Below are 17,544 nucleotides of genomic sequence, written 5' to 3'. Positions count from 1 at the left end.
AGGAGCTTAATAAATGCTTACATCTCCTCCCTCCCCTCCCCTTAAGAGTCTCGCCCCCTTCTTGGCTCAGTCTTACTCTTGGTCAGCTGGGATCGGGGAGGAGCAGATCAGAGACAGAATCTGAAAAGCAGCTAATCTGCTGGTGGATTGTCAAGTACTGCCTACAGTATTCCTATTACAAGTTGGAAGCCAAAGAATATTACAGGAAAATCTCTTTATTCCAGATATCAGGAAGAGCAACACATCCCAGGAGAGTATCTGACTGTGTGCCAATGATTACTTCCAAAAATAATTCACTCCAACATTATCAAAGGTAAACCTAAAGCCCGCCAAGGTCAAAACTGGTATTATTTCTTCTTTCGTTAAAGGGGCAGATATATTTCCAAAAGTTGTCAGAATCTTTTCCTAATAACTTTTCAAAGACTCACCTGGAAAAGAATTCTTTGTTAAGTCCCTAACACAACACGAACCTTCCTTTTGTTGCGTCTGATGCCATCAGAGCTCCTGTTTGAAAAGACGACTTTAATTTGACTTATTAAAGCTACCAAATAACAACAAAAAAAGTTGTTACAATAACCTTTCTTGCTACTCTTTTGTCTGTTACCTTCTGGTCCATGCGTCACAGGTCTTACAAACACAAGATTTTCAAAAGACCCAAGTGAAGTCAATTTTCAAAGGTAATTAAGGTTCAAGAAATGTTCACCAAATGGTGATTGCGATTTGGAGGCTAAAGCTATGAAAGACACACACTCACGAGGCTCTGAATCATGATTCATCTCAAAGACAGTGCTGCTCGATGAAGGAATCAGTTTGAGACTATTTTTTGTAGTTTTCTATAAAAAGGCATTTTAATTTGAGCTGTGTGCTATAGCGCCCTCTTAAGGAAGTAAAAGCATCTACATACATGAGAGAAGTTTCCATTCTTTGGACTCCTTCCGCTTCTTCTTCAGGGTCCCTGAATCCAGTAAAGGAGTAGTAAGTCTTATCCCATTTAATAGGTCTGTCGAAGGTCCTCTTGGCCCCTGTGGTTGCCTGGGAGGCCCCATTAGTGCTCAAGCTTGGGATGTGCTGAGTGGACAAGCTACAGGAGCTGAGAATATCTAAGACGGTACTCAGGAGATCTCTGTTGTGCAAAGTAAAAGTGACAGCTCGGAACCCTGAAAAATGGAACCCCACAACAATTACCATTGTATTCAGTTTAAGATCATCTTTGCTTAAAAAAAGGAATCTTTTCACATTAAAAACTCATATCAAAATTCATATACATGTTCATAAAATCTAAGAATGAATGAAAAAATCTCCTTAAATACTTTAAAATTATTTTTAACAGCAAAAACACTTGTGAAAAACCAAAACGAAACATTTCACACTCCGCAAATTATACCTCCCCATGTACTCCCCTTGACCTTTTGTTTCTGGGGTGCAGAACTGAGTGCTGGTAAATCCTTTATAGCTAAAGGGCAGCAGGCTAGGGCGTGGCACCTTAGAAATTAAGGGTTACCAATCCCAAATCAAGGGATCAAATTTGGGGTCAGTCTCTGTAGCCCTAGTCACGGAAAAACTGTCCTGAGTTTGAACACACCAAAGACCTCCTCAAGGACCAGGACTGAGGGTACCATGAGTCCTGGCAGTGTTGAACAACAGAACCAGGCCCTCTCTGGTAGACAGAAATCCAGAGAAACCTTTCTTTCACTCTTGTTTTGAGAGCCAAGGAGACTAAGCTTTCTTTGGGTGGTGGGAGAGTGCTCCCCCCGACCCCACATTTGCTTTCCCAAAGTGCCAGGGCCTCCTATTTCCATGTCTGATTGATCGCCAAGGCCTCAGTCATCGTCTTTTTTGGCCCAGTCACTGATTTAAGCCTAGTGACTGAAGCTACTAAATGGTTAATAAGAAGCTTATTTTCTAGAATGTGTCTACAGAAAAAATGTTGTATTCTTCCAGTAGTCGGTGGTAAAATACGCCATCAGAGAAATGCAAAACATGGTTGGGGCATCACGGGAACACAAGCAAGGCACATGGAATTTTACTGTTCACTCTACTTCAGAGCTACTCCTAACAGTTAGAGCTGCTTTGTTCCACCACACCTGAAGGCTACCTTTGGTATCACCTCTATTCTGAGACTTTCTTCTCTCCCATTACTTAAATTCAATTTTTGTTTTCTCCGGGTCTTAGTGACCCATACTAATTTATAGTGGAAGGTTTTAAAGATTCCTTGAAATATTCATAAGATTCATAATATTCATAAGAAATATTCATAGGTCTTGTCTAGCCAAAAGCAAGAGGTTCCCTTTTGATGACTTTGAAGACTGAGGAGGGGTGAGAGAGGGGAAGTTAGGACAGACAATGGCCTAAGGGGACCCCTGGATATGGGCCCTGGAATGGAAAATGTGAAGGAACTAGAGAAATCAGTCTGCAGCTACTTAGGACACTTCTATGTCATTCCCTTCCCATGCTCCCATGCCAGCCTTCATACACACAGTTGTGTGAATTCTGCCTGAAAGAGAAGTAGGCTTAGGCATATCATTAATATCAAAATTATTAAAAGTTCCAATTAGTCTATGTTACCCTCCATCAATTTACACAGCACTTTTCTTAAAAGAAACCTGCATATAAAACATTTCATGGCATACAAAAATATGTATTCTTTAAAAAAATGTTTAATTTCCTGTGGGGTAACCCTACCCTAACTGGCTGGGCCAGGACTGGAGCAGAGGCACCAATGACAGCCTGGCCACATCAATCACTTTTCTCTTCCTACCTTTGCTATAGGAGGAGTAAAGCACAATTCAGATCCCTCTGTTTACATCCGATGCCCATCTTTAAACATCAAAATGGCTGATAACTGGCATACAAGACATAAAAGGAAAGTTGTCCTGTATTCGAGGAAATATAGAATATTCCTTCATTTACCTCAAAACCCTTCAAGTATGTGGAGCATGTGGTTTACCCAACAGATATGGGCTTGCTCAAAGCCATCTCTCTAGCTAGCAGAGAATCCCAAGGCCCCTGGTTTTGGAGCTCAGTGACCCGCCATGCTTTCCTAGGACTTTTCCCTGCATATTTACCACTACTCTGTACAATGTGGGTGAAGTTTGTCAGAAGCATCATACAAATGGACAAGGCACCTAGTGCGTTCAATGACTCGTGGCCATCCGAGGACGTCTGCTCGGTTTCTCTCACATAAAAAGTAAGCTGGGTAGGTGGTAAAGACTTGAAGCCTGGTTTCTGGAGGTTTTCCAAGTAGGCACTTAATTTCTTAAGAGAATTTTCATTGATTTCCTGGGGGAGAAAAGAAGCAGTCACATACATGGCCGGAAACAACAGGAGAACTGCATTCATGCTATGGGTCAACATCATTTGAGGGCTTAAATAATTTTTAAAAATTTATGATCTATGTCCTAGGTGTTTCCATGTTTTTCTCTGCATTTCAACACGCCCTGGGGGCTGGCATGGCAGAGGTACAGACCCAGAAACACACCAGGGTACATGGTTCTCTCTCATCACAGGTGCTGGTAATGGTCTCACACTGCCTGAGACCTGCTCTCCATGGTGCTGGAGCCTGTGGCCCTTTCTCCATAGATCTCAGCCAGTCAGTGAGGTAAGCCCAAACAGTGTATGGAAAGGATCAAGTCATCCCCAGGTTGGTACTTCTAATAATATGGATTTAAGTTATATATACACCAACAGCAAGCTTAAGATTCTATTTAGTTTTATAGGGACTTGTAGCACTTCTGAGATGCTTTGTTCTCTTAAAGACAAACAAGGAAGTCAGTCTGGGTCTGGCTGGCTGTGCTCCTCTCCTGGCTCTGGGAGAACGAGGGAGAAGATGCCAGTTGGGGAGCCTGCTGGATCTGTCCCCTCACTTGGCTCAGCCAGAGTGAATATAGATTCAAAAAGGAAGACGTGAGATCCTGAGGAAGGTGAAAATCCCTTTGGAGGAGAAGGCCATCAAGGCCTCTAGCCCATTTCAAAAAGCAAGCATGTGTTGGGGCATGAGTTGGGGGAGTCACCCACAAATACAGGCCATAACCTATTGTTACATCTGAGGGATCAATGAGCTATAGGTGACAAATTTGTCAATCAAACCATGCGTGCTGTTTTCAAATAACTATGTCAAAAACTGCACTCAATAAAGCATCATTTATTTTTAACTGAGGACTGTATTTTTCTGCTTTATCTAATGAGAGTTTCTATTTTTAACAGAGTTTTAAAAGAAATTGCTCTTTCACAGTGAGTCAGTCTCAATGATCTTCAGGCAATTGGCAAGCTTGTATTATGCATGTCCCATGTGCCAGGCACATGCTGGGGGTATAGAGACAGAAGCAAAATAGCCCTTAGTCCTGACAGCTCCATTCTGACCGGGGAGACGACACGGACATGCCTCATAATGTGCAGATATACACAAAATGAAGACGGATGTAGTCTGGGGAGGAGTGTGCTGTGGGCAGCATCAGAAAAGAGTGCAGGGGTGAGAAAGGAGAGTCCTCCAGGAGTGGGGATCCCCCAGTACCAAACTACAGAGGGAGAGATGGAGCATCTTGAGTAAGGAACATCCAAAGTTCTGAGAGACCTAGTCACATGCAAGACGTGTACAGAGGTAGGAGGGGCAAGGTGGTCGAGGGCTTTGCATGTTGGACAGAGCATGTTCTGTTTGACTGCAAGGACAGGGGGAGCTCAGGACAAGCTCTGGTGGCCTTGTGGAGGATAGTCTGGGGTGGTAAGGGACTGGAGGCAGGGAGATAAAAAGGTCACTGTCATGGTCCCCAGGAGGTGGTGAGGGTGGGTGCTGGCTGTGTGTGAGTGGAGAAAGGGGGAGCAAGTCCCCAAATAGTCTAAGATGGGGAGGATGGGATCCTGTGACGACATGTGAGGTAAGGAAGTGTGGAGATGAGGACGTTATCAAGGTGAGAACAGGGTGAGTATGAGGCGGATGACACCTCAGCAGAAAGGGTGAACTCAGCAAGGGGGGTGAGTATGGGAAAGGAGAATGGGCTCTCTGGGGCACCATGGAGTTGGAGATGCTTCCAGATACCAGATCTGAAGTGGCTAAGAGGCCATCAGTGATGGGGATGGGGCCCTCATGAGAAACCAGTGGAGACCCAGAAGAATGTTTTAAAGCACTTCCAGACCATCCCTCCTCTGGTCCACACTCACCTAAGGTCATCTCCACACATATGGAAATGAAGGCTTAGAGGAGGGAGGAGGCCTGCCCAGGTAATAGGTGCTGGGATTTGAACCCAGATCTCTCTAACTCCCAACTCAAGCTCTCTTGAACTCTCTCTCACCTTGAGCTATTAAAAAAACATGCACTGACAATATAAAAAAAGAGCCTGCACAGGCATAATCAAGAATGGACTCTACAGAGTGTCCCAAGTCTTAGTGCTGTTTTAGGTCAATGGAAGTTTCTAACTGCACCAAGAGTTTTGAGACATCTGCACTCAGGAACATCAATCTGATATTTTCAAATTCTAAAAATCAATCCACAAAATGTAATTACAAGTAAAACCTGGGAATCAGCTTCCTACCCTTTCAATTAGGTACCAAAAAATGATCCCAACCCAACAGACAAACCCAAACCAACCACCTTTCCATTCAACGAACACCAAGGACACTAAAGGACAAGGACAAATGCTTACCCTCTCTTTGGGATGCTGTCCAAAGAAATCTGGGTGCACTGCAAAGTAGAAAGGTCTTAGAGCATTTATGGCCTCAGCTCCTGAGAGTGCTCTGGAGTGAAGAAGCCAGGAGGGGAGTATTTTCTCTAGACGTAACCTCATAAGTAAATAAAAAAGGTTGGTTATCCACCAAGGCATAAAGAATAAAAGTAAGAGGTACAAAATGATTCAAATACATATGATTAAGACAGAGACTCTATTTCCAGGTAGTATGATCTCCAAGAACAATCCAAGTAAAGAATATTCTCCTGAAATCCATGGCAAGCTTGATGAGATCCTCCAAACTGAGCTAATATTTGCCTTGAAGTCCAGGGGCTTTAGTAAGAAGGCTAGTACGAGGAGGACAGCATAAAACAGAATGAAAAATATGGTTTGGGACTAAGGAATGAGAGACTAAAGCTTGGTAGACTGCTCAGATGCTCAAGCGTGGCTACCCTCCCTTTCTTCAAAAAGAAAACTGAAAGGCCTTGGGCATGGCAAGTCCTGAACAACAGGACTGAGAAAGACTTTATCACAACAGGCACAAAACGGGGGGTCATTTCTGAATCATCTGTCTGTGACCATCATACTGAACGTCAAAATTAGCATCAAATGAGAAGACGGCACAAAAATGAGGAACTACTACATATAGTTACAACAACTCCAGTCTGAGTTATCGGAGTAAACAGAGTACAGAAAAAATGGAAATAAGTGAAGGTACAGACACTGACTTTGATTATCACCACTTCTTAGATGAGCAAAATCGACAAAAAGTAACTGCTACAAGACGTCCAACTGAGCCCAGAAACTGTTTCAACCACAGATGGGTGACCTTGTTGCCAAGTAGGACCAGGAAGCATTTCCTTGATGGCCAGACCCACTTCACTTTGATCTTTGTACCCCGGGTGCAATGCCTACCAAAGCAGTGCTTACTTAGTACACAGAAGGTGTTTAATTAATGCTTGTTGACTAATTCATTCCATTAAAAAAAGCCCACTTCCCAAATGGAGAGCTATGGGTAACACTGACTTCCATTTCAAACCCATCTATTAAAATATGGGGGGCAGCAAGGGCTGCTTTTCTGAATGCTGAGTCCTTGGCACTGACCATTTCACAAGGGCCCCAGTCAGACTCACTCTACTCTGTCACATCCTTGACTCACTCTTGGGACTTCTGTCTCCTTACCAGCATTGGCCTTTCTACTGTAGATGAAACTCTGACCTGAGCTCCTCTCTTCTGACAGACCCCCACCCTAAACGCTCCCATCACTCCCAGGACTTTTCCTCGACAATGGCCTTGTCCTGCTGGAGGAGCCCGTCTCCTGCTTCCCCTCCTGGTTTCTGGTTCTCCTTGACTTGTCATCTCCCTGACTAGAATGTTGGATACTTGAAGGAAGGCCTTGTTGGCCTGTATTTGTAACCTTTGCTGCTGCTGTTCAGTCACGTCTGACTCTTCGTGACCCCATCTGAGGTCTTCTTGGTAAAGGTACTGGGGTGATTGGCTATTTCCTTCTCCAGCTCATTTACAGAAACTGAGGCAAATAGGGCAAAGGGACTTGCCAAGGTCACACAGATAGCAAGTATCTGAGACTGGATTTTAACTTCCTGACTTAAGGCCCAGCGCTCTATCTACTGCACCACTCAGCTACTCCTACTTGTACCCCTACTGCTTAGTAATATAGTGGCATATAGTGCTTAAGGAACATTAATCTGTCATCTGTCTAGAAGATTATTAGCAACGTTTGCTTCACAAAGTACTTTTGTCCCCAGATGTTTTTCATAACCAAGTATTTTATGTATCAGTATGTTTTTTCTCAAGTCCTATAAAGGGCCTTCCAAAGACTTGGCTACTCTTAGACGCCATCTCTTTTTGCCTTCCATCTTTGCTTTCCCATTAGTCTTTCCCCCATGATAAAAAAAAGATAACTTCAGACATTTGAAAAACAACTGTAAGTTAGCTAAAATAATGAACACTTGTTTTAATATTAAGACAAATCTGACAGCCAATCTTACCTCCTTATGGGTCTCATATAGAAAAACATTTCTATATATTGCTGCAAGTCAACTTCCAGGAATCCATTAATCACTAAAAGAATTAAACATAATAGAAAGAGGAGAATTTTAAAAACTGATATTGTACAAATTTTTCCAGTCCTTTACAAAGAAAGGGGAATATTTTCTTGAAATAAAATTGCCTTAGAATGTAATACCATAGTATCGAGGGATGACAATATTAGAGCGCTCTCTATAAAAAACTCCAAAATCACCTCAGAAATTTGACTCATCAATGGGATAACCGTTTTTAAACATTCAAGCACACTGAAACATTCTGCAAAAGTGACTTAATAAAAAAGATACTGTGATTTAAAAAATTCATGTAATGCATTACAGGAGCCCGTTGGTTTATTCAAATTTGTATTCATAATTATCTTAACATTGAAAATTAATGTTACACTGGTAACTTGTTTTATGTGACATTTATGTTCATGCCCATGAAATCCCATTTGAGGGTCTTCACAGTCAGTGACTCAGGAAGAGAGTGAGGCTGAAAACTTTATGCAGCTCTGCCTCACTTAAATCCAATTCATGCCCAAGTCAAGACCTCATCATTGGCATCATTGGTCCTCTTTGAGAATGAGGGATGAACTACATTCACGGTGCCAGGAAACTGACAATCGAGTCAATAGACATTTATTAAGTTCCTACTATGTGTTAAGCCCTGGGGATACAAAGAAAGGCAACAGTCAGTCCCCTTCCTCAGGGAACTCATAGTCTAAAGGGAGAGACAACATGCTATGAAAAAACAAGGTACATACGAGATAAATTGGAGAAAGGTAGGAGCCTTGAAGGAAACCAGGAAGCGAGGAGGCAGAGAGTACCAGGCATGGAGAACAGTCCAGATAATACCCAGGACCAGGAGATGGGATGGTGGCCAGGTGGCCAATATCCCTGGACTGCCGAGTGTGTGGAAGGGAGCAAGATGGAAGCAGATTGGAAAGGCTATGAAACACAAAGAGTTTCCTTTGGTCCTAGAGGTGACTAGGGAGCCAGTGGCATTAATGGAATAGGGAGAAAGGTTAGACCTGGGCTTAAACAAGATCGATTCACACTTGAGTGGATGATGGACTACAGTGGGGAAAGCCTTGAGCCTGGGAGGCTGAGCAGCATAATGCTTAATAAACACTTACCTATTCTGACTCTGAATTCTGTTTTGGGCACACTGAAGTTAAATGTCTATGAGACATCCAGTTCCAAGTGTCTAACAGGCAGCTGGAAATTTGAGAATGGAGGACACCAGAGAGGCTGGGACAGAATAGGCAGATTTGAGAATCACTGGCAGAGAGATGGTAATTAAAACCAGCAGAGATAATGAGGTAACCAAGTGAAACAGTAGAGAGGGAAAAGAGAAGAAGTCCCAGAACAGAACCCTGTGGGACACCTATGGCTAGGGGGCGTGACCTTTATGGAGATTCTACAAGGGAAACTGAGGAGTGGTCGGACAGGGAGGAGAACCAAGTGAAAGCCTTGTCATAACAGCTGAGAAAGAAGACAGCATATGACTAACAGCATTCAAAGCTGCAGAGTCTGGTCAAGAAGAGTGATGACTGAGAAAAAGTTCTTAGACACAACCATCCAGAGTTCATTGGTAATTCCAGAGAGGGCAATTTGGGTTCATTGGAATGTGGACTAGAGAGAGCTTAGAAGAGAGTGAGAGGAAGGGAAGTGAATGCCCTGATGACAGATGGCCTTTTCCAGGAGTTCAGCTATGAAATGGAGGGGGGGTATTGTCAAGGGTCACAGTAAGAACTGTTCTGTAAAGGAAGTAATCACCTCTTCCATGTACTTTCTGTCAAACCTATTTTGTGTTATGTTTACAGGGTGGTCGATCTGAGAGAAAGGCAAAGCAGCCTTGGGGTTGAAGTCTTGTTTCTTCTGCATTGGCAGTATGACCTTACAGATGTCATTTAACATTTCTGTGCCCCCAGAGCTGCAGAGTTGGGGGAAGTTGGCACTGGCGGAGCTCCTGACATCAAAGATCTCCTGGTCTGGACCAAAAAGAGCCGTGAAGGAGAGGGTGCTGCAGTGCCCATGGGATGGCCTGGCACTTCCTTGTGGTGAAATAATGGAACTGCTTAATCTTTCTGAATCTTGGCTGCCTTATTTGTAATATGAGGATGAAAACCAGCCATATCTATCTCACAGGGTGGTTGTGAGCCTTACATGCATGCAGAAGGTTCTTTGCAGACTTTAAGGCACCCACTTCTTATTCTATTAATCAATCAATGAATCAAAAAGCCTTAAGCAACAACGCTGAGCAGGCATTGTGCTAGGCCCTGAGGATGCAGAGGATTAATTCATCCCAACTGCCAGGGCACCTACATTCGCTCAGGAAGGCAGCAGGCAATAGCTACAGAATAAAGACAAAGTCTTTGGGGGGAATCACACAGAAGGTGTGAGGAGAGAGTCTAGAAGCTGAAGGGGATGTACCTTCTAGACCTGGGGCATAGTCAACACAAGAGAGACTGAGATGGTGTCCCATGTGTGAGGAGCAGAGAGGTCAGTTTGGCTACATCACCTGGTGGGGCAGGACAGGGAGTCATGTACAATGAGACTGCAAAGAGGGGTGGGGGGCCAGGGTGTCAAGACAAGTCAAGATGCATTTATTATGCTCTTACTGTGTGCCAGGCACTGAACTCAGTGCTGGGCATACCCTTTAGGAGCTCACGTTTAAATGGGGGAAGATAACACTTAAAAGGCAGCTGAAAAGGATAGGGGAAATTAGTCTGGTGGTATGGGCCCTCCCACAAAATGGAGTGTCTAGTACAGATTCAGCAATGGGAGAGGAGGCTGCAGGGGGGCACAGAGTGAAGGCAGCTGAAGTATAGCAACTCTGGGAGGGTTTTAAGAGCAAAGTATGGGCGTTTATATTTTATCTTAGAGACAAGACTATTAAGAAAAATGAAAACCAACTGTACTTAATACAGAACATCTATTGGCACCAATTTTACTTCAAGTAATCAATGGCATGTAGTTGCACGAGGCCAAAGTGTTTCCCAATTGTACAGCAAATGGCTGGCTATCTTTTTACATTTTCTGAATAGCCTAATGCCAATTCTTTAAGATTCTGCAACAACAATTAACCTCTAATCACCCTTATAACTTCCAAATACCACTTCCAACAGCTAGACAGAGTCAATTTATTCATTCAATAGACAGTCATGGAACAAGAAATCCTGTTAGGAGGTAGAAGTAACAATAAGACATAGTCCAAGCTTGGCCTCAGGGCACTTCCAGTCTAGTACAGAACCTCTCCTTCATTCATCAAACTCTCAGCTCTGTTGTCCCTGGGCATCCTTTTATGTGAAGAGATTATTCATTTGAAAAGAAGAGGGCAAAAGGTTAATGCAAGAACACTTTGGCCACAAGTGGAATTAATTTGTAGTTAGATGAACCAAACCATGAAAATGTTTTCAAAGATCACAAGTGAAGCACTGCTGGCAAATCATTAATAAGGCTAATGGAAGCCCCTTCACCTCCCCAGTCCCTCTTCAAATGCAGGCTGGCATTTAGTGAACTTTGAAGGATGTCCTAACACTCACAGATTGTCATGAAACAAAGGCCCATTTCTATCTTCCCTCTGATGCTATACAGCTATGAATCATGCAGCACAACTGTCTCTGAAGATTTACAATTGTGGGTCACCCAAAGGGCACCAGAGAAGTGGATGGTTGGCACGAGCAGGCAGAAGCACATTAAATACGTTACCTTCAAGGATTGTGCAAGAGAAGAGACCTAATGTCAGTCATGAGAGAGATGAAAGCCCAGAAGAGGTTGACCTGAGGGGGGGAAATGGACCCATGATGGCCTCTGCTGAGGTCCAGGACAAACATCACCCAGCACGGAGAGTGGCTGTATATTTACAGGGGGAGTCTGGACAAAGGTCACCATAGATGGTTCTGAGCTGCAGCCCTGGAGAGAATATGCAAACTGATGAGATCACAACTCCATCCAAATAATACACTCTTGGAATACAATGATCTTGCAGTCCACTAAGACCCTCCAGATCTTTTTCAGACAGAGTTCTAGACTCAACTCTCCCAACTTAGACCTGTGAAATCAACTTTCAGAACCTCTCCTTATGAACTGCTCCCTTCCCTCCTGACTTCACACGGGCTGGTCTGCTCTGCTCATCCGTAAAACAAACAACCAGAACCTAAAACCCTTCACTTCACCACCCGTATCCTTGAGCTACTTATTCTATGTCCATCCTCCCATTTTTGGCCAAATGCCCTGAGAAGGTGGCCTCCGTTCTTCTCCATTTCCCGGCTCAGCTCTTGCTAATCTGGCTCTTCAGCACCAGATCTCTGGGTCACTTCACGGTCCTGGCCCTCCTGAACCTGTTCATGGATCTGACGTGGTTCACACTCTCCTGGGCACTGCTGACCCCGGCGGGCTCTGTTACTGACCATCACCTCTGCGCAGGCCTGCCTCACTGCCGCCCAGTGGACACTTCAAACCCACCGTCGGGGGACCTTCAGGGCGCCCCGCCCCCCTCGTCTTCCTGCCTCTCCATCCTCCTGACACCGGCGGACTCTGACCTCTGGATGCCACTCGCTGGCCGTGCCCTGCCCTGCCCTCCCCCTCCCCCGCCCCGGCTCAGGCCCTCGCACGGACCCCCCTTCACTTGGCGGTGCCTAGTCCAGGGTGGGCTTAGTGTCGCCCTCAGACAAACGCTGTGTGACCACAGAGGCGGGGCTGGCCTTTCATTCTGGTGAGCGCTGGGCGGACGAGAGGCTCGGAGCCACCCCACGCGCGTGGAAGTTCGCGGGGAGTGCAGGGAGCTTCTCGTTAGTTTCGGGACTGGCGCACCGAGATGTAAAGGGAGGACGACCCCGCCCCCCCTCGTCTCCACGGCCTCCCTTCCCCACAGGCCAGGGGGATCCCTGAGCTCTCCCGCCGCCCAGGAAACACCCGGGGCCGCCCCGGGGCAGAGGCCGGCCCGCGCGGTCCGCAGGGCCTGCCCGGCGGCGGGGGAGGGGAGGGGCAGGATCAAGGTCAGGGTGATGACCCCTCCTCACTTAGCCCCGGCGGCGGGGGGCTCACCTGGGCGGGACGCCCGGACCCGCGGCCGGAGCGGCTCACACGGCTACACCTTCCCTCCCCCGAGGCGGCCCGGCGGGGGCCCCGATTCGTACGTGGAAGGCCGCCCACGCGAGGGCACCGACCCGGTCGGTCCATTTCACCTTCGCCCCCACCTCAGCTCCCGAGCCCCCGGAGGAGGAGGCGAGGACGTGAGGGAGGAGCCGCCGGGCCACGCGCCCATTGGCTAATCCGCGCCACGCCTCGCTCCCTGGCCCCGCCCTTTTCTGCAGTGTTACACGGAGGATGACAAGGTGGCAAGGCTAGGCAGCCGAGCATAAAGAGAAGGGAACGGTCCCATCGTGCGCGTCTATTAGCTGAGATGTGGCCGACCTCGTCCCGCCCCATCCAGGGTCTAAGAGGACGGTAGGGGGAGGGGTAAGAGACATCCCCTGCACTTCATTGGATGAGCGGCACCAGGCCCCGCCCCGGACCGCTCCCGGGTCCGCGCGCTCATTGGCTGGGCTGCGTCAGGCCCGAGGAGGACGCGATTGAGGGAGCCGTGCGCCCATTGGCTGAGCCGTGCCAGGCCTTGCTCCGCGGCGCGCGCAGCCTGAGACCAGTTAAAGCTGCTCCCAGTGGCCCTTCCTCCTCAGCCAGTCTTTCCCCACCCACTGGTTCTGGCGGATGCTCGGTGTGCTTCTCCTCCAGCCTTCCCCTGCAGGGGACCCTGGTGCTACCCGCAGCCCTCGGCCTGCCCCTGCCCGATCCCCTTACCAGCCTGTCCCGGGAGAGCTTCGCCCACTCCCGTCGTCTGGTTTAAGGGAGAATGAGCCCGCGGGGAGGGAGGGGATACGGTCCCGCGCGCGCGGGGGTGGGGGACTTGTGCGGCAGGTGGCTGCGCGCGGGGGTGGGGAGGGAGGAGCGTAGCGCCCGCGCGTGCGCACTCGAGCCGGCCCGGCTTCGTCTCCCCCCATTGGTTGGCTGGCGCCGCCCCGGGGGCGCTCGGAGCCGGCCGTTCGGCGCCTGCGCAGTGGCGCCCCCTGGCCTAGGAGCACGTGCTGGGCTCCCGACACTACTGAGCACCGCCTCGCGGGCACCAGGCTTCTTCTACTCCCAGACGTTTCCCAGGTCTCTGGTGACTCCAGTCCTTTTCAAGAGGACGCGTAGGGGAAGAAGAGAGAGCTGTGCAGGGTCCCCAGCCTGACTTTCCTCTCCAGAGGCGGGTTTGTCGGGGATGCAGGGGGACACCCTGGCCCTTGTGAGGCTTCACTGAGGCCTCTTTAAGAAGCGCGTCCGGGGCAGACCCTCAAGGCCGCTGGCCAGAAGAGAAGGTTCCTTCTGAAGCAGAGGTCGTCCAGTCTGCGAGCCCCAGGGTGAGATGGGCGATGGGCTTAAACTTTGGTCTTGGAAGAGAGAGAGACAGAGAAAGGAAGACGGAAGGAAGGCAGGAACCCGGCCGGCAAACCCCAAGGTCACCGGACAGCTTCCGGTCATCCACGAGGGAGAGCGCAAGGGTGAGCCGAGTTAGCCAGCCGCCGGGGCATTGGGGCAGCGTGGACCGCTCACAGGTGGCATCTGTCCTGCCTTCTTGAAGAGGACCATGACGTCAGGGAAGTGATGGCTTGGACCTGAGCACCAGAATGGGGACCCAGCCAGTTGGGTAACTGCCCTCCCCGGGCAGTACTGGGCCAAAGGGTCTGTCTTCTTTCTTTCTCTCCTCTCTCTTCTCAGAGACCAAACCTGAAGCCCATTTCACTCTAGAGCTCATCCCTGCCCAGGCTCCCCTTCATGGTTATATTTGGGGCCCCTCCTGGCTTAGGGTGAATGTCAGTAAGAACTTGCTCTTCTGACCAGCAACCCTGAGGGTCTTACCCTCCGAGTCTGATTTTTTTTTTTCAATCCAAGGGACCATCCCTTAATGGACTTCTTAAAGAGGCCTATTCACTGACAGGGTGTTACCTCACTCAAAGTGAAAACTTGAGAAGGCCTAAAAGGGCCAGGGTCTCCCACTGCATCCTGGGCCATCTCCAGTTGTCCTAATGAATGTCTGGCCACTGGACCCAGATGATTCTGGAGGAGAAAGTGAGGCTGGGGACCTTTCACAGCTCTTCCTCTCTCAAATCAGTCAACTGCAAGTCATGTCATCATTTCCCTGATGTTATGGTTCTCTTCAAAAACAAAGGAGGAACACAACAAGATCGAGGACAGCTACTATGAAGCTGTTCTAGCACTTGAAAGTATTAGAAATACTGTTCATAATTTCACAGGAGACAAAAATCCAAGAAAGAAAAACGTTTGGTTTCAAATGTGAATTCAGAGTTTAGACAAGAAACAAGTGAAGTTCGGGGGTCTTAAAAGAAGAGGGCAAGTTTGACCTCATAGTTATTATCCCTGAGACTTTACATAACATCTAAAACTGGAATGTGGTTCTAAAATTGTTTATCTTATTCAGAAGAAAATGGATAGGTCAAAGGGAGTGGAAGGTGAAAGACATTGTATGATAAGATCACATAAAGAAACCCTGGTGATGACATTGAAATGAAGGTCAATGAGAGGGGAAAGAAAAATAATATTGTCATTGGACTATACTATAAACCACCTGGACAGAAGGAGGAAATAAGGAGTTTAGGAAATAGATTATAAACCTGGAAGAGTCATGGTCTGGTAGTTTTGATAGGAGGAAGATCAACTACGGTTTCTGATTTTTCACATAGCTGGTTTTTCTCTAAAAGACTCTAAAAGCCATTGATATAGCTTTCTAATCTCAGGGTAGAATGAGACTGAGGTCAGAGAAAAAAATCCAAAGTGGGACACTGTAACAGGAATCTTCCTTGGGGATGATGGGGGAAAGATGCAGAAGGTACACTTTTCACCCCTCCAATTTAAAACAAGGTAGGGAAAATGAGAATCAAGTAAAGAGGCATCAGACAACAGAATGACTTGAGACAAGTGTCGAAGTACCAGAAGATTCATACTAGAGAAAGATACTATGTGATGAAAGTGGGAAAAGCTTCAGTTGAACCTCAGACCATATTAGACCTAGTAATGTTCATACTGGACTAAAGTCTTATGCAGTCAGTCATCTGACTAAATATTCTATGCTCCTAATACTGTTGAGGCTAGGGAACCATAAGGTTGAGGTTTGGGGTGCTCAGTGATGGGGTACAGACTCTGGGAACCTCCTTGAACTCCCCTTGAATCTTCCCACTTAATCTGGCCTTTTATACTCCAATCTATTACCCTTAACCTAGCTTGGCCCATCCTTGATTACTTCCTATCCAAGTCCTCCATTGTCTGATACCTCCCCATTGCCTCCAGCTGTTTCCCACCCTTGATTATATCACTAGTTACCCTAGTCTCACCAAGATCCTCCTTAGACCCTATTCCCAGACTAGTAGACCACTCCCAGATATTTCCCTTCGTTTTTCTGTGTAGAAATTCAATCTCACATCCATGAAGGTGCTTAGATTCAATCCAGCTCTGACTCTATCTAGCTGGGATTCTGTCTGGCCCACTTGTCAATACAAGCATCACAAATGCTTAGGCTCCATAAGAGCCAACCCAATATGGCTAACCTTTAATAAACTTTGTTGTACTTTGGCTGGAAGAAGGCTTGAGTTGAATTCATTCGGCGGGACCCTGCATGTCTGAATTTTGGGGTCCTGAGAAACCTCATCCTTATGGTTCCCATACCTCAACATATGGTTCCCTCACCTGGAAACACTGCTAATCTCAAGTTCTTCTCCAGTCAAGACTGGAAAGTCTTTTCTTTCCCCCTTTCCTTATCCCCTTCTTGCTCTCCAGGTACCTTGGAAGTGCTTTCTGGGCCTGATCTGTCAGGTCCCAGTAGGTTAGACAGCGAGGAGGCTGTCTGGTATAGGTTTTCAGTCCAGTGGTTATATTGGAGGCCATGGACCTAGACACATTTCCTGAAGCATGGAGGACAGGGACAGAGGTCCTGTTTGGAAGTGTATGCCAGATTCTTTCAGTTCAGTGCTAGGGAAATGGGAAAGCTTCAGGAACCTTTTTGTGTTTTCTTTGCCTTGGTTTATTCTGTTTGTTTTTCGAGGCTTACTCTTAGATCATCCCCTACAGAGGAAAGGACTTCCAGCCCCCACACCAAAAGTTCACCTTTGGTGGTCTTTTACAAAATTGGGAAAATCTTATTTCTCTGAAGAACTCAAAAAGAAAAAGCTGGTGTTCTTTTGCAACACTGTTTGGCCTCAGTATTGCCTAGAGGGCCACGAAGCATGGCCCATTTTGGGGACTTTAAAAATGAATACTCTGGGGGGCAGAGCCAAGATGGTGGAGTAGAAAGACACAAAAATGCAGGCTTTCCCCACACAGCCCATAAAACACCTGTAGAGAGGGACTCTCAACAAATTTTGGAGCAGCAGAAGTGGAGAACAACAGAATAGAGGAGATTTCCAGCCCAGGGTGACCTGAAAGGCCCACTGTTGCACTGGACATGGAGCAGAGCCCAGCCCAGCCTTGGCTGCGCAGAGCGTGGCTTGTGAACAGCCCTTGGAGGTGGGATCTCCAGTCTTGGAATCCCCAGTCCCAGTAGCAGCAGTTCCCAGATCCCTCAACTCACAGATGCCAAAGGTCAGTGACAGGGTTTTTCCAGCTGGCTGGGAAAGGCGAAGGGCCTTCCTATAGCTCTGGCCTCAGACAGCAGCCACAGAGGCCACATTGGGCAGGTGGCAGCAGTTCTCACTGCAGCCCCTACAGCAGCCCATGACCATTATTGGGTCGTAAAAAGCTCTGGGGGCACTGAGGAGCTGATTCTTACCTCGGCCCTGTGTAGA

General features: G+C 47.2%; 1 protein-coding gene across 4 annotated transcripts in view; it reads right to left on the bottom strand.

Annotated features, from left to right (window-relative positions):
* Positions 1-13,655, bottom strand: part of TCAIM (T cell activation inhibitor, mitochondrial) — a 33,105-nt gene extending 19,450 nt beyond the window's left edge. For 2 of the 4 annotated variants that reach the window (XM_072651093.1, XM_072651096.1), the window contains exons 1-5: positions 12,758-13,151; positions 7,667-7,739; positions 5,637-5,772; positions 3,126-3,279; positions 905-1,157 (exon numbers count right to left, since the gene is read on the bottom strand). In XM_072651093.1, the coding sequence (XP_072507194.1) occupies positions 905-1,157; positions 3,126-3,279; positions 5,637-5,772; positions 7,667-7,695 (572 nt within the window). In that variant the 5' untranslated portion in view covers positions 7,696-7,739; positions 12,758-13,151. Of the gene's footprint in view, positions 1-904; positions 1,158-3,125; positions 3,280-5,636; positions 5,773-7,666; positions 7,740-11,419; positions 11,487-12,757; positions 13,152-13,510 lie in introns of those variants that run through there. The other 2 variants (XM_072651094.1, XM_072651095.1) reach the window with 2 other exon arrangements.
* Between the last annotated feature and the right edge of the window lie 3,889 nt (positions 13,656-17,544).

Source organism: Notamacropus eugenii, chromosome 3, assembly GCF_028372415.1.
Source record: "Notamacropus eugenii isolate mMacEug1 chromosome 3, mMacEug1.pri_v2, whole genome shotgun sequence".
Classification (NCBI taxonomy): Eukaryota; Metazoa; Chordata; class Mammalia; order Diprotodontia; family Macropodidae; genus Notamacropus; species Notamacropus eugenii.
Note: the sequence above shows the minus strand (reverse complement) of the source record. Positions and strands in the feature narration are given on the sequence as shown.